At 44.8% G+C, this 18,085-nt stretch overlaps 1 protein-coding gene across 1 annotated transcript in view; it reads right to left on the reverse strand.

The window, feature by feature from the left end:
- The window catches only part of clybl (citrate lyase beta like), a 77,260-nt gene extending 59,457 nt beyond the window's left edge, over nucleotides 1-17,803 (reverse strand). Inside the window, exon 1 of the mRNA XM_076262545.1 lies at nucleotides 17,753-17,803. Within this exon, the coding sequence (XP_076118660.1) occupies nucleotides 17,753-17,796 (44 nt within the window). The 5' untranslated portion in view covers nucleotides 17,797-17,803. The remainder of the gene's footprint in view (nucleotides 1-17,752) is intronic.
- Nucleotides 17,804-18,085: the final 282 nt, after the last annotated feature.

An 18,085-nucleotide genomic window follows, 5' to 3' on the forward strand; every position in this document is an offset into this window, starting at 1 on the left:
GACCAACCTGCCAGTGTCAGCAAACCCCTGCCCAAGCAACAGCCAAGCACACAAGAGTCTCCAAATTACTCTTGAGGACAGCTTATTACAGTAGCACATTATGTAATTTAATCTGCTCATTTTTGAAGTACTTCGAATTATCAATGCATGTGAATTGTGCTATGAACTTGCCTTGCCTGAGTTTATCCCTACTTATACCATGGCTTGATTGGAATTCCCTGTCATGACATTACCTAGTGTGACGGCTCCATTATCAACTCAAATGTGCATTTTTCTTTGCTATCTAAAGACAGTGTTGTCCGTTACCCCTTTGAAACATTCACCATACCACTATCATCATCATCACCATCATCCTGTCCTGAAGGTTAGGAGGGCTGTGAAGTCATGATCTAGGCACGGCTATAGGACAACACTCTGCCACAGCAGTGACCGGGACACAGCAGAGACTGCTAGGACTGGCACACTTACAAGAGGAGGTTGGCAGTGCCAGGGACGAGTGGCACGGGGAGGGTGGAGGCCAGTAATGCCCTTCCTGATGCCCCTGCAGGGTAGACAAGAGTCAGCGAGCGCTCAGACAAAATACTGACCCATTACAGGGAGTGTGGAAAGAATGACACGCTGGAACCTGGGCAATGTGCACACGTTCAAACACACACACACAGACACAGACACACACACATTCCGACACACAAAGAGAGAGAGACACACACGCTCACACACGATTGTTGCCACAATCACAGTCATTACACTTATAAAACCGTCCAGCACGTACAACAAATGATGCTGTTTGACCCCGATTTTTTCAAATCCTTCCACACTCGGCTGGTCCTGCTTGAGGAAACAGAGCTCTGTATTAGATGGACTGGGAGGCACAGATTAGAGTGGCCTTTCAGTGGCCTTTTGACAGGTGACAGGTTCGCCGGCCCGGTCCAGTGAAGCAGGGGGACAATGAAAGGCCTCAGCGGACCGGTGCCACCGCTGACCACAGGAACCAGAGGAAATCATCGCGCGCGCGCTCCCATATGATGTTTCAGCAGGGGCCGTTTCCTGAGCCGTCCAGCCAGCCGCAGAGTAATGACGGAAACTCAAACGTGATTGACAAGGGTCAGGCGCTGTGGCACAGTGCAGGCACTGTTTTGATTGGCCTCAAAAACAAAAAAAAAGGAAATAAAAAAGCGAAAGAAAAAAACAGTGCAGCGCATTTTAGGTATTCACCACCACACTCCACATCTATGCCACTGTGTCAGGGTTTCACTTAGAGCAGAGTTAGCTACAAGACTCTACTCTGGCGAAGCCTTGAGGGGGATGTTCAACTGAAACTGCAAACGATGTAGCAGTAAACTGCTCCTTCAAACAGGGGCCTTATCAACGACGGCCACTTTCCAGCGACTGAAAGGGGGGGGGGGGGGGGGGGGGGGGCAATAAAGTCTAGCTGCTGCAGCTCTTGCCTCCACTCCTCACGCCAAGTTTACAATGGAGCCAGAGGAGGAGCGGAGGCTGAAATGGTTTCAATTTAGACTAGCAAAGGAACAGGCCTTCCCAAGTCCCGCGTTCATGACTTCCTTCCGCACAATCTGCAGGAACGCCGCGTGTTGCTTTATGTACTGAAGTAAGTGGGAGAATAAAGACGGTGACGGGGGCGGGGGGGGGGGGGGGGGGGTGGTCGAGGGGAGGGATGGGGAGTTCTGCTCACGGTTGGTCCTCTGTAGCTTTGTTCTGCCCCGGCCTTCCCTGCCATCACACACAATCAGGCACGTAGGCTAAGGAGAAGAAAATAAACTTTGTAGTCGAGGCTCAGAGAGTATGCTGGGTGCCAAATGGACTTCTAAGATTTCTAAAGGAAGTGTTGAGACGTCTCAAGGCTTTAAGAAAGGCATCGCATGCATGTCCCTATTCTGCCTCAGAGCTACTTCACTTCAACAGCTGATAAAAGGCAATGGACCTTTGTCTAGTTTTCCAGAAACTTTGTATAATGCATCTTCTTTAACTCACTTTTTCTATCGCTACATATTGGAATATCTTTTATGACATGGTATGGCTATTTAATAACCAGATTGTTATAATTTCTGTATATAATGTATACATTATACAGTATGTCTGCAAGTACAACATAATAAATGATAATTTTTTCTTTCATTACAATTGAAAAACAGCACTAGAGTCTATTCTACATGTATCATGTGTATACATAACTGTTTTATTGTAGTTTTTTGTTTTTTTAGTCATTAGATAGATAGATAGATAGATAGATAGATAGATAGATAGATGGATAGATAGATATACTTTATTGATCCCTAGGGGAAATTCAAGACAGGATGAAATAACTAAGCGACAAAAACGCTACATTTCTTTCCCTCAAATAATATTTAAAACAAACCAAAAAAATAGTGTAGTCAAGACCCCCTCAGCACTAAATTCCAAAATGTATTCCGAAAATTTGTTCTGTGCTGAGCAAGCTCAGCAACCTCAACATCAAGCGTGCAGTGGATAAATCGGTGGAACAAGAAGTCCCTCTCTCTAACTACGGCTGTATCCTGTATTTTCCAATTATCACCTTTTAAAAGGCCAGCTGGGTGCATTCCAAGCAGTCGGGGGGCCATTCCATTTGCATTGCTCTGAGACAAAGTCATGCTCAAGTACTTCCATGCTGAAGTTCATTACAACTGGAGGGCCACACCGTCATTACTTTTCATTATTTCTGGTAACAGGTCCTCTCAGGATATTGATCCAATCATCCAGAATCTGTGAACTATGACTTCAAATCAAAGTACCACATCAAGGAAAAATGAGATGGCCATGGGAGAAAATGCTGGCACAGACATATCAAACTAAATATAAATGTACTATAAAACACTCAATTATTATTATGATTATTATGATCTTCATCATCCTATACCACACAGTGTACATATTTGAGATTCAGTAGTAGTCTGATAATTTTAGAATGTTTTGAAAAAACATTTATGTTTAATGTTTTTTAAATAAATGTATTTGAATAAACAGGGAGAAGAGTGTGTTCATTGAGTTTTTATAACAATAAGTTGATTATGCATGTCGACTCATTACCAGCGCATTACACAGTGTTTCTAGTAGTGCACCACCGTCTGCTTAACAAATGAACTAGTGACAGCCCAGGGTGTTTATAATGCTCCTCCTCTATCTGTACAAACTCCATGTTTGATTTTCTCTCTCCCTCCCTCTCTCTCTCTCTCTCTCTCTCTCCCTCTCTTGCCTTCTCCCGGTCTCCCTCTGTACTGCATATAGCAGCATTTAGCTGTGAATTAATTTTCATGTTTAGATATACCCTGCTGTGGTGTGATTCTGCTGGTGCATAATAAAAATCTGCAACACTACATATGGTCTGATTGGCCTTGTGGGTATTTTCACAGCGCTCTGCTGTATCTGGGCGTGTGGTACCAAAGGCAAAAGAGGAGGGGTGGAGTGGAGTGGGGTGGGGAGGTGAGTTGAGGTGGGGGGGGGGTTAACGGAAAAAAGCCAACAGAAGCACAAAGACGAGGACATGACAACTCTAGGGCTACATAATGGTACATCAAACAGCAAAACCGCAAGACACAGTGGAAAAAAAATCAACAATAGGGCATAATCACCATCCATTTTTGTCTCTTTTTTTACACTGCAGTGAAAGAATATCTGAATTATGAGGCACACATGGGTGAGTGTAGAGTGTGTGTGTGTGTGTGTGTGTTTTGGAGAGGAGGGGGATTCGGTCGAAAATCGGGGGGAGGACCCAAAACATTCCCGTCTGCGCTTCCTTCACAGTGTCGCGCTCCCTGATCCGTCCAGACGGCCCCAGGGAAGAGTGGAGCAGAGAAGTGTGAGAGAGAGAGAGAGAGAGAGAAAGAGAAAGAGAGAGAGAGAGAGAGGGGCAGACCTTAGGGGTAGATGGGAGTGTGGAGGGACATAGACCCACGGTCGCACCAGCAGTCCCTTAATGCGCTGTGTCTAATGCTCCTATTTAGGGGCATGGGAGGCCAACGGTGCGTGCTCTCAGGTCCTTTTCGGGGGGGGAGAACATGGCTATCACCTATCCCAACAGCTGTGCCCCCAAAGGGTAAACAAAAGGCCGCAGGAAGTAGCGCATCACTGCCGCCGCCGGACCGCTAACAGGCATGGGGACGTGGTCTGTGGCACTGGCTACCACTGCTGCCTGGCTGCACCACCTCCTCCTCCACCACCTCCTCCTTCTCCACCACTCTGCCAGTTGCACGAGCACATCCACCAGTCTTACTAAAAGACACCATTCCTGACCAGTGCCCAGTGCCAATGGTCACAACATCGCAGGTCAGCAAGTCAGTACCAAAAAAGATGAAAATATTTTTTTTTGGGGGGAAAAATAACAGATTTTTGGGGAAGTAAAACATAGCCAATTTTTGTGATGTCGCAGCAGTGGGATAGCCCATTATAACACGATTAGCACTTTCTCTATTTGGTCCACTGACATGAAACATAGAGAAAAGCCCCCCAATGCTATTTGGCCAATTCAGGCTTTTTCCCCCTCTCTTTTTTGGGAAGGTGGGGGTGTGTTGGGTTGAAGGGGGCAGCTTTTATTTGCAAACCCCTGTGATGGCGTTTTTGTCAATCGGACTGATCAAAGCCCGAGCCAACTGGACAAACCGGGGGCCAGTGGGCTGAGCCAGCCTCGGAATTAAAGGCAGGAGAGGGGGAAAAAGGGGGCCTCAAAAGGACGTGTCTCCAAAGGCTTTGGTTCCTCTCGCGGGTGTCACATTCAAATGACCCAGCCTGTGCGTCAGATGTCTCCATAATCATGCCCCCCTTTTCATGTGGCCTGAATACAAATCCACTCGGAAGGGACACTTTCCCGAAAATAAAAGAAACAAATAGTAAAAAAGCGAGCCTAATTAATTAATGAAATAAGTAAATGTGTAAAGCCCAGTGCTTTCCAGACTGACTGGTTCCACCACCATTTATGTCTGGCTGCCAGTTAAGGTCTGATATTAGGCAATTTAGGCACAATTTGTAAACAAACTTTTTTTTTTGCAAAAGTGCTAAAACTGGCTTGCGATGTTGCCAAAAGCAAGTCTTCCTTTGGCTTTGACAATATTGCGATCATAGCAAAATCATTTGATGATTGATTTGAGACCGCAGAGATCAAAACACATGGACAGACACAAACGCAGAACACAGAACAGTGGAATTCTAATATGTTTTTGGCCTAAATGACAGTCTCTCAACCTGGGAGGAAGGTTGGTAAATGCAAAATACGTTTGACAAACAATCTTTTAGCAGCTGGGGCCATGTTTGATAATCGTCCCTCTAATGGGACCATTTACAAAGGTGTTAAAATAATTCACGTTGCGGTCTCACCGAAGCAAAATCACAGAATAATGAGTTGTTTGCTGGCACATCAGCGATTAGGTGATAATTAGATTAAAACTAAACTATTCTGGGGAAAAAGTGTTGTTGTTTGATCTAAGCGAGTTTTTCCCAGATGGATATCTACAATTCCTTGATTAATTATACAAAATATTCTCATTTAGACAAGTCATTATGCCGTATTTGCCACATGTTGTCACAAACAAAGCATTAGATACAGAATTCTGCACATATAACTGCATCATGTGGATGTCGAAATTCATAGCTATTTGGATGGGGGTATTATTGAATGAAACTCTTCTCCCAACACACACATTGTAGAGCTCAATTTCAAACGAGAGTTACAATGATCACAGTTTATGATGGGCCGGGCCGGTTTGTGTTGGCGTCCATTTCAATGGGGTCGGATTGTTGTGAAATGGAAAACGATAATATTTGGAATTCCACTTCTGGCAAAATAGGAAAAACTATCCGTCCAATTGTGGGCGGAACTTCCCCTATCATACCCCTGTGTCCTACCCTGTGCACGTCAAGGGAGAGCGAGCGGTCGCTCATAAATACCCCCATCACCCCCGCCCCTTCTCGTCCTCGCGTTTGAAACGATGACATCAAACGTGCCTGACCTCGGAGTCCCTAGAGGAAAATGAAGACGGTGTGGTTTGGCTCATTCTAGATCTGCCTGGACCCCACTGGTCCTATCTACCACACAGGTGCCGGAGTGACCACAGCAACAGCGGTCTGGCCCAGAGTTGAACAGCTACACAGCAGCAGCACACAGATAGATTACAATTACAACAGAGGGGGGGGGGGGGGGAGAAAGAAAGAAAGAAAGAAAGAAAGAAAGAGAGAGAGAGAGAGAGAGTCAGCTCACCACACACAATGGCTGATCAAAGCAAGCACTTCACAGGGGCTGTGCGTTCCTCTGATATGACTAATCGTTGTGCAGGAAAACAGGTTGCTTGTGTGTGCAGAGGGCTGATCAATTACAACTACATCAGAGCGTGCGGCCTCTAAAACATAAGTTCTTCACAAGTAAAGACTCACTTTCAGAGAAACAATTAACTTCTAAACATACACTGAACTGATATGAAAAAGCAAAGAGGCTAGGATGTGCAACTTGAAGTAATGATCGCGTTACAGCAACATGTTTCACTAACTTACAAATACAATAGGCCTAATCATTAGAAATTCCTAACTCCGGTGGGTCTGGTGGGACGTTTATGAATTTGGGGAGGGAGACCAAGATCTGTTATATTCCATCCAACTAATAGCCCTGTTTGTGGATCATTGTTTGTGATATGGCCAGTACAGTAGTACCCTCTAGTCTAATTGGTATCATTTTGTGATAACATGTTATGCCCAAAGATAAGCTGCTTAAATTTTTGTTTTTCTGAAAAAAATAAAGTTTTTTTCTGTGAATAGCAGACTTCTCAGTGCCACATGCTGCACTGTGATTTGATTCTGCTTTTCTGTCTAGCAATCCAATGGAGTCAAGAACAAGCATTTAAACAACAAGATAGTTGTCAAAAGATACTTGTCAAAATGGTAAAATTGTTAAAATGACATAATAATATAAGCAACTGAATCCATCCTTCAGTTGCTAATCCGCTTATTTTCTACGTCCTAACACATCTGAGAATACATCTGCAACAGAGTATGACATATTGCAAACATTACAAGCATCATTTCATGTGTCAAACAGAGAAAAGGCCTACAGGCCTTCACTCAAGCATGTGAAGGAATCACTGTGAAAACCCACCAGCATTACTTAGACAAATCGCTGAGGCACAGACTTACACAGACGCACTGGGGAGAGAGAGAGAGAGCAAGGGAGAGAAAGAGAGAGAGAGAGGGAGAGAGACAGAGAGAGAGATAGAGAGAGAGAGAGAGTGAGGGAGCTGATGAGCTGGTGAGCAGCGGTGTCCTCATGGCGACCCGTGTCACCGAGTGGTCACCTGGGGGATTAGACGGCTAATGTGGCGCGTGGCGCGGGGGAAACACAAACAACGCACGTCACCCGCACACCTCGACTCGCCTCGCATGGGGTCAGCCCGAGGGCAGCCGACCAGAGGAGCAGTAGGCTACTCCTAATCGCTCACACACACGTACGTACACACACACACTCTCCCTCTCTCTCTCAAACATACACAGACACACACGCTGTGAGTGCACATTTATCACAGCTTTGCTAATCGATTTGTATTACTACGCCTGTGTTATGCAAGAACACAAGCCCACTTGCACTCACACTCATACATACATACACACACACACACACATGCACACTCGTCAAAATCCACATCCACCTCCACACACACACACACTCATCAAAATCCACATCCACCTCCTCTACACACACACACTCGTCAAAATCCACATCCACCTCTACACACTCACATTCGTCAAAATCCACATCCACCTCTACACACACACACACACACACACACACACACACACACACACACACACACACACACACACACACACACACACACACACACACAGCCTAAGCGTCTGGTTCTGTCCCTGTCCCACAGCCCTCTGTGTGCTCCCTCTGACTAACTCCCCTGGCCTGAGCTGGTGATTAGAGCTGACACCTGGATAAGCCCTGCGTCAACACAGCCACGGCACACTACACCGCGCCATGCACACGCCACGCACACCACACCACACCACCACACCACACCACACCACCACACCACACCACAAACACTACAGAGTGGCCCTGTCGCCTTTAGAAAGCACCACGCGTAAACAAAACACACCCTGGCCTTTCAAAGAAGAAAGCTCAAGAGCTGAGGGGTGGTGAAGTTGAGGCTTTTCAGCAATCTTGAGACAAGAAACAATGTTTTTTTTTCTTCTTCCCTTTCTTCTTCTTCTTCAACAACTAATCTTGAACAAAAGTGGTTCTTTTTCTCCCAAACTCTTCTCTCTCCCACCAATCCCCGCCCCCCCCCCCCCCCCCTTATTTTGGGCAGGAGCCATTCGAGGCAATGGCTCAACCACTTCAGCCTTGGGGTTAAGTCACTGGTAGGAATGAGATTAGGGGGAATTGGAATGCCGGAGTGATCCGTCATTCAGAGACAGCCAGCCCAAAAGAAAAGACCCTCTTAAGGCAAGTGGGAGGGTTTTTATATAGCCTTGGTGCTTTGATTAGAGCCGTTCTTAACCGCATCCGATGAGTAAGGCTGTTCCCTCCCCCCGCGCTTTTACAGCTGCTGTTTCGCTGACCTCTTCCTGTCTTCCTGTAAATAGGTGACGTGTCTTTAATGGTGCCCTGGCAAAAAAAGGGGCCCCAGTCATGGGAACGCCACATTCCCTGGCCCATGGCCTCTTACCCGGTAACAACGCACCCCCGCCTGTCCCCCCCCCCCCCCCCCTCTTTTTCATTAGTGTACGTCAGATAGAGAGAAAAAAAAATAGCTGACCGCTTTTTAAGAGCCCCACAACGTCAAGAATTCATGAGCAACAATTAAGCTAAGGTAAACCGTGCGGCGTCAAAAGATTAGACGCCCAGTCTTGCAGCCAGTCTCACTGTAGGGAGAAAAAGTGCAGACGGCTAGTGACAGTTGTTTCCAGTTTTTGGAGGAGAAAGAGAGGGGGGAAAAAAAGTGCCCATCATAAAGCCGGGCAAAGGAAACAGGATAAGGCGTCTGGGCCAAGGCTGTAAAAAATAGCCAAAAAAATAGAAGGGGGGAAAAAGGCCCACTGAGGGAACTTGAAAGAGTAGACAAGTGAAGTCAAGGGGGCTGCCATCTGGAAACAATAAACAAACAAACAACCAACGGGGTGGGTGGGTGGGGGGGGGGGCAAACACAAACACGATGCAGAGAAAATGTTAGGCTGATCGACTCAACCGCCTATGGCACAGGCCTAAGTGCACACACGCACACACGCACAGACACACAAACACGTACATACATTACATTACATTTGGCTGACGCATTTGACACATACAACACGCATCATTAGCAAAGAGTGATGTGTTCACACAGACACCTGTCCTTTGGGGACAGGGGGAGATGTCTTTTGGGAAAGCGAGCAGGGCCGGGCACCATTCCCCAAGGACTCTCTCCTTCTCTTCTCTCCTCTCCGCTCTACCGCTGCTGCGTTGCTGTGTGTGGTTGCCTCCAAGCCTTTTGCTAATGAGCTACGAGCGCTACCGGGGGTGGTGGTGGTGGTGGTGGGGTGGGGGAGGCAGTGCGGGGCCGCTGCTAAATGGCAACGTGACGAAGGGGGCCCCCATAACACACCCCATTAAAGGGGCTAAGTAAACAGCCCTGGCTGGCTGGCTGACTGGCTGGCTGGCTGGTTGGCAGGCTGGCCGGCCGGCCGGCTGGCTCCTCCAGCACTCCCAAGCACCCTTGCTAACGTCAAAGACCCTCCACCGCCACGACGCTCCACACAGACGCCACTGTCACAGGAAGTGACATCAAAACAGAGGGCGGAGAGGAAGAGGGCGAAGGCCTCAGAGGACAGACGCAAGAACGTCTGAAGGGAGGAGAGGCCAGAGGAACAGGAGGAGTCCAGGTGGCAGCAGGCCGGTAAAACCCAGACCGGGAGCCCGGGAGCAGTTTTGGGAGAGATTACGGAGGAGAGAACCAACCGACAGACAGGCAGACAGGCAGAGGCTGTCTTTTTGACCTTGACTGATGGAGGACTGAGATGGAGTGAGATGGGGTAATCTGCCCCGTGTTGTTTTGTTGAAGTGCCCCATTTAAACGTTTAACTGGTACCAACAAAGGCATTCCTAGACCACCATAAACACACACAGGGCCACACATATGCAAGTACATGTCATCATCAAGCCCCTTTGTCAATTTCAATAAAATCATTCATATTCACTTATGTGTATACCAAATTAAACATTCAAATAAACTGCCAGTGGAGTATTGACCAAACATATTTTAACATAATGGTGAATAGGCCTACCAGTCTAATCGATTTTGAGAAACAGAATATTAAAGCAAGCAGATTTCGGTCTTTTAAAAAAGTGGAATGTCGGAGCAGTAGCTTTTGGATAACGAGCAAGGGCCATGTCTCGTATCTGCTTCGAATTTCGTCTATTTACTCGGCTCTGTGGGGGAGAACCAATATGAAAATTACCAAAGCATTTATAGACGCAGCTACCACTGTTGGACAAAAAGCATAAACCACTCTGCAATACTCCGAGCGCATGTTGTGTGTCCACTCGTAAACACTGAAACCTCTTCTCGAAATCCAACACGGCTCTGAGAGCACCGGCTGGCACCAGCGCCACACAACGCGAGCAATCTGTGTAAGCCAGCGCCACCTACCGGCGACCTTGGGCACATTGTGGGATCTCCCGCCGAGCTCTGTACATCACGACCCCGCTCATTTCCAAAGCTAATGACGAGCGCTGAAACGGCGGAGGGGCTGGTCGAACCTAGCAGGCAGAGCGGAGAGCCGTAGCCAACCTCAAGGCGCTAATAAGTCATTAACATATGCACCACCCTAGGCAATCAACTGGAATTATTACTACCACTCCTCTTATTGCTTCCATTCGTTTAATATTTAATTTTCATTTGCTGTAAAACAACTGTTTTCTGTCATGATATCCTGTGCCAGGATTTTAATGTGTCGGTGTTGTTAGCCTATTGTAAATATTCGTTTTTCCTGTTATTAACGTATATGACTGACATATAGACCCACATATTCTCTTTAGAAATAAACGGAATAGGATTAGATTAGGCTACTGTTTAACAGCTGTTACTTTTGTAACCTAGTGTAAATTCAGAGTGTAGAGAAATAGAAATACCATGCAGAAGAACAACTGCACTTCTCGGCCAATTGTTTAAAAAATACAGATATGCAAAACATTTCAGATATGCAGCCCAAGTCCAAATTCTTTACAATCAAATAGCCTACACAACAAAAATACAAATACAAAATGCATGTGTTTAAATAGCCAATTTCAAGATCACATTTAAAGATCAGAGGAATAGCCTACGTAAACAACTATAATATCAACTATCATATTTATTATTCAAACAACTATAATACTATCATATTTATTATGTACACAACTATGATGCTATATTTATAAAGAAAAACACAGGAGTAAAGTAGAGTACAAAATAATAATGAACACACAGACATACTTGGACTAAAAACTAGACAGACGGAAAGAAAGAGAAACAATATGATAGTGAAAATGAAAAGTTTCCAAAACATAATTTCTGACCTTATATGACGAACACACAATACAGTACACAGTGCAACTCAGATCCAGCCTTACTGCAGGCTTGAGGAACCCCTGACACTCGAGCTGAGAATGCTGCCAACACTGACACCATGGGGCAGCCCACTGAACTGCGCCCATCTCCATCTACTCCACATCATAACTACCAACAAAAATAAACAAATAAACAAATCCCATCCACTACACATCATTGTGGTTACCAAAAAAAAAACCCAACAACAACCATATCACCAAGCCCCAAAACAAACGACAGTGAGTTCCTGCTGTAATGGCCAAGTTGGAGACGAAATGCATTAGGGTGATGTATAAGACAGGAAGTGCTGTGCGGTTACACGGCGGCCTGGCACGGGCCGCCGCTGCCCCAGCAGACGCGGAGCTGGCCCAGGTGCCTTGTGGGAGTCCTGTCATGAGTGTGAGTAAGTAAGTATGGCACGGACCAAAGCTGCTAATAACATCCAGCCCACACACTGCCGGCCTCCGACTGAACTTGCGGCCACGAGCATGAACGAGCACACACACACACACACACACACACACACACACACACACACACAGACACACACCCTCTCAATGCTCTCTCTCTTAGCAGCAGAGACTGAGGGATTCCTACACTGCCGCCACGGAAAAAAAGGGGTTGTTTGAAGATTTTGAAGGAGCCTAATAAACCAGCTCAGGTGGAAGAGATTTATACACCAAGTTAGACAAAGTTATGTCCACCATCAGATGGAAGACTTGGCTTTTGCTCATCTGTAAAATGTGATTATAACTGTGAACAACTGCACATCATTATCAAGTGTGCTAACAATGAAGCACAGAATTTATGAAAAGGCAACAAGTTAAAATGACAAATATTTTTCCAAATTATAAATAATTTCAATAGATTATTCACATGAACGTTGCTAGGGATTTGATCTTTTTCTTCTTTTTTAGGATAACATTTTAAGTAACCTCCATGCGAAGAAATCTCAAACGCCCACTCGTCCAGTCCTTTTGTTATGTGTAAAAACACGGCCTATTCCCCAGTCCTGGTCATTTAATCCCAGCATCTCGCTCAATCTAGAAAATCTAGAAAAACCGCAACGGGTTCCCTCCACATTTTGCCAAGGCACTGGTAGGCAGGCTGGCTGGAGGGTCTCTCTGGCCGCAGAACAGGATTCCTTTGTTGCATTGTTCACACATTCCTCAAAGGCCCCGTGTGTTTGTACAGATGCGATCCCATGCGCTAGCTGTCTGAGGAACCGGGTCCCCGGGCCAAGACGTTCTGCTGATCAAAGTCTTTAATGCGAGAAGGCTGTGGCACTTGTTTGGGTGGTGTTTTTTTTTTTTTTTTTTTGGTGGGGGTGGAGGTTGCGGGGTGTGGGGGTCTGGGGAGACTCTTCAGGGGCACAAATCCCTCCCATCTGTTAGCCGTATGTATCTTCTCAGTTACCTCAGGGACAAGTGCAGCCCACAGTGCCATCTCTCTCTCTCGCTCGCTTGCTCTCGGCACTAGTTTACACAGCTGGTCCACAATCCTGTTACCAGTGCTTTGTTTTGGCCCAGCAACATGTGTTAACTTAATGCTCTGTAACAAATTTCAAAGGCAAGCTTAGAATAGGGTCAACAACAGGTAATAGACCGATTTATTGATCCACCGGGTGGATGAACAAATGAGAAGGAAAGGGAGAAAAAGAAAGACAAGAAGAAACATCTTGGAACACAGACCTTGCCTTTTAGGGACTCTGTAATAATAAATGCTGAGCCCAGACCTCATACACTTTTCATGGGTAACAAAACCATGGTATGGGATGGGCTTTGATCGAGCCTAAATTAGCCTTCTTCACAGCAAAATAAAAGGCGAAGTTGGCTGGATTCACATCAACATTGACTGCAAGACCACATATATATATATATATATATATATATATAATATGCAAAATAAATAAATAAATAAGTTTTCCTTAAATCAGGTTTTCCTCCTGTGACTAATCTGGCAGTAGCATTTGGTTGCAGAGGAGCTCAGCTCAGGTTGTTATTCCTGGCTAACTGGATTAAGGCCACACACACCTCCACCGCCGGCCGCCCGCACCAATCAACGTGGAAATGAGTTGTCAACACGTCCCTGTTTGCTCAGCGGCCATTTATTTTTCTATGGGATGCCGGCAGCCTCCACACGGCCACCAGCCACCAGATGAATGGGGAGCTTCGCTTTGAACATTTTTAAAAAGATCCTTTTCCTCCTCCCCGCCCTCCCCCAAACCAGTCCCTCAGCGCGCACACACACACACACACACACACACACACACACACACACACACACACACACACACACACACACACACACACACACACACACACACACACACACACACACACACACACACACACACACACACACACACACACACACACACACACACACACACACACACACACACACACACACACACACACACACACACACACACACACACACACACACACACACACACACACACACACACACACACACACACACACACACACACACACCCCTGTCTGGTTGTCGTGGTTCGGAAATGTCACAGTCTTTCCAAACAAAAGGGGTCCCAAAAAAGGATACAACTCATTTAGAATCGTAACCTCAAACTCAACCAAATGCACTGAACGAACCTCACAATAAATTACATTAATAATAATGACATTTTCCATTGCTTTATTTTTACATGTTTTAAAATAATTTGAACAAAATAATTATATGGAATTATAGTCAAAAAAATGTCAAATGTATTATTATTATTAATAATAATAATAATAATAATAATAAAAGTAATCAGGATATCCATGTGGCAAAAACACAAACCAGGCTGTGGCAAAAACACAAATTCTGGTCAGTGAATATTGGGTTAGTCGGAAATTAATCTGATTTATGCGAACCGCTTCTTTAAAAAAAAAAAAAAAGAAAAAGTTAAAATCTCAGCCTTTGCTTTCCCCATGGCCTTCATGTAGTTAGCCTTACTTACAAACTGTTATGGTGGTGGCATTAGTCTGGAGATTTTATAACCTGTGCTGTAAAGCCTTGGCAGGCCCAGAGAGGGGAAGGGGAAACTGCCCATTAACTTATGAGCTCCAGACCTTGGCTGGGTAATTGACATCCTCTGAGCTACTTTCATCACTTGTCGACATCATGGCAGCACTCAATGTTTCCTTTAGGATGCTCTTGCATCTCTGACACTGGGGTGTTTGTGACATACCACAGTCTGCAGCCAAAGAGGTGGCTCTAGGCAACTCCGTAATGTGTATTCTCACTCACACTTACACAAGCAGTTGAGTGAGGGGGGGTGGGGCGCTCAGACTGTCTTGCAAATATATGCAAGCTTAGTGTACAACTGCACACTATTGGCTTGCCTTAGGAAATGGAGTGCACCTTAAAAATATCTCAAAATGATTATTTTAACTACATCTCACTATTGTTTAAAAGAATCACATTGGTCCCAATGGTGATAATGAGGGAGGCTTTAATTAATCACGCAACAGACACAAACACAGCCTTCTGGCAGTGTGCTGAGAAACCACGGCACTAAAACAGTCACTGGGACACCTCTCTTCCTCACACACACACACACACACACACACAGCAGATATGACGGGCCTTGGCGTGACAGTCACTTCACACTGCAGATGACGCCAGGCCATCAGAGCACCGCCTCTGGTTATTCATCTGCCTTAAATTAAACCCACCTGGCACCCTGGCCCGATGACCAATATGGACACATTACTGGGACCCTAAAACCATGCCTCTGTTGTAATTGACATTTAAACTGTTTGAAGTCCCTCATTAAGTCCCTGAAGATGAATTGAGCGCAGATGCACAGCCTTAACTAAGTACAGTAAGAGGATGGCTGTACATGAGCTGTGCTTCTCAGGGACCACACTACTGTCCACTAAGAATACTCAAGATATTTGAAAACTGACATTACAACAACGCCAGTGATTTATAGCTACTTCCTTCATATTCTGTAATGTTGCAGTTTAATTAAATACACCAATTGGCCCCCAGCACTTACAATTTTTTCTGAATGCTTAAACACAACCGTGATTCTTATAGCACAATTTCTAAAACTATTAATACTTATAGCAAAACCACTCACTGAGTTCGCAAAACTAAAAGCACAAACACTGCTTTGCACTCAGTTTTGTAACACACACTTTGCACAACTGTAGGCACAATTCACTGCACAGCACTCTTTTTGCGGAACTGTAAACACAACTCATGCTTTACAATTAATTTCCAAATGATCAACACACTCCTAGCAAATTTATACACATGTATGGCTATTATTTTCACTATTTTGCCAACTCTCTGGCACACTTTCTCATATGAAAACTGTTTTAGATAATTAGTTCACTTTGCAATCAGCCTAAGCACTATAAATAAGCCACAGGTAATGTACAATGGGTACAATGGAGGGAACAGGAAAAGTGAGAAGAGTAAGAATTAGAGGAGGCCGAAGAATAGGACGTGGAGGTGAAGAAGTAGGAAAAAAAGAGGAGGAAGAGGACGTGGAGGTGAAGAAGTGAGAGGGAGAGGATGACAAGGACAAGGAGGTGAAGTTAGAGGAAGAGGACAAGGAGGAGCAAGAGGAGGACGAGGAGGGGGAAGAGGAAGGGTTAGAAGAGAAAGAAATAGCCCTTTTACAGTCATCATGTGGGGATATTGTCATGTCAGGCCTGGATACGGCATTCCAGAATATTTTCCCTGGTGCCTTGGACTAGGACATTGCATGTGATGTAGACAAAATTTTGAGAGAGACGACCCGATGTAGACTGATTTGTTTTGTCTCAGTGAAATTGGTCAGTGAAATCAGTTGAAAAACACACTTGTGTTTGTTTTGATGTGTGTGAATAAACACCAATACTTGAAGTTTGGATCCCTGTATGTTTACAGAACTATGACAAAAGTATGACCTCAAACTGACATAGTCTACCTTGTGCACAGAGAAAGCAAAAGAAAGATGTGTTTTTTATTCATACCATCAGGGTGTAGTTGGCACATTGTGTGCTTATTATTGTGATGGCTTGTGTTTACTGTTTGATACGAAAACACAATTTTTACGAAGGAGTTTAGAGTTAAGCAAGGTGTGTTAGCTTTTGCAAGAGAACTACAATGTTTTGCTGATTGGGTGAAAGGTTTTCCTATTTGTGTGTAGAGTTTTGCAAAAAAAGCCATAGTTACAAAAAATGTGCTTAAGCAATCAGAAAAAAACTGTAGTGTTTGAGCAGTCTCAGAAACATTCATATTGAAAAGGCCTAGCTGTTGTGGGCCTACAGATCAGGAGTCACAGTAAGAATGAAAATAACACTTTAAATTAAAAAATAGTTATTTATGAGAGTTATATATAAGAGTTATTTTAGTGTTAAATCTGAATCTGAAGATGTAACACTATGGAACGCATAAATCTGCTAATTTTTTCACATCTACTTGCAATGGAAATATGATCAAATAAGATACTAGCAGATCAATTTGCTCTATTCCCACTACAAGTAGTCCCCGCTATTTCTCTAGTCTTTGGTAGGGTGATGTAAGTAGTACGTGTGGCGTTTTGGGGCAACATCCACTTGCAATATTCAAGCGTTTGACGATTAAGCAAGTTTAGATGGGGCCTACTGAGGACAGATAAAGTGACTTGAAAACGGGGAGACTAAATAATTCAGTGGGCTGTGACAACAGCAGTAGAGGTCAGCTGGGGACAACCTGGCTGCGCTTACTCCACTGACCTATTATATCCACACAGCCACGTCTAGCAACGCACAGAAAAGTTGTGTCTGTGCAGCGCAACATTGTAGCCAACTGCTTGACGACAGAGATGTGAACGCCTGTGAGTAGCCTACATCCGTGATACCAGCGCCAAATTTATGAATGGATTCAGCATGCAATATATTGACCACACGCGTAAGTTTTGCATCACAGCACAAATTACAACCGTGCCGTGCCATGGGGTGATATCCATGGGCAAAGAGGTGACAGACTATTCCAATGTCAGGTTAGACTGTCAGGTGTTAGCTTTATGGCTAACAACAACATAGCCATAAACCTGAATGGACTGACTTCACAGCATGCCAGTTTTCATATTCTCATTGAGACACGGTTTCGTGTTTTGTGTCGAAAAAGAATAGCAGTCTACGGCACAGTGTAAGTGAAAATGTTAAACTTACTGCAGAACAGTTTTCCTGAGAGCTCGGGCTATGCAGTGCGCCATGTTTCGACGATTCACTGACGCTGAAAAACAATTGGCCGACAACCTTAGCGCTCTGTTCTTTAGCAGACTTTCGATTGGATAAAAATAGAAAGGGGAGTAACCTTACCCTCGTGGTGGTAAATTTAAAGGTATACAATTGGATTATTTGCAGCCTACTGTGTCAAGACAGTCGGTCATAATAATATTTTTAAATAAAATTATTTCACTTTCCTTGAACCTGAAATGTCTGTTAAAAAAAAATGTCATGCTGTCATTGATGTTTATCTATATAAAAGGTAAAACACACACA

The sequence above is a fragment of the Alosa pseudoharengus genome, unplaced genomic scaffold (genome assembly GCF_046254945.1).
Source record: "Alosa pseudoharengus isolate Yale_2024_CS ecotype anadromous, Long Island Sound unplaced genomic scaffold, YU_APseudo_1.1 YU_APseudo_1.1_scf_3, whole genome shotgun sequence".
In the NCBI taxonomy this organism is placed as follows: domain Eukaryota; kingdom Metazoa; phylum Chordata; class Actinopteri; order Clupeiformes; family Clupeidae; genus Alosa; species Alosa pseudoharengus.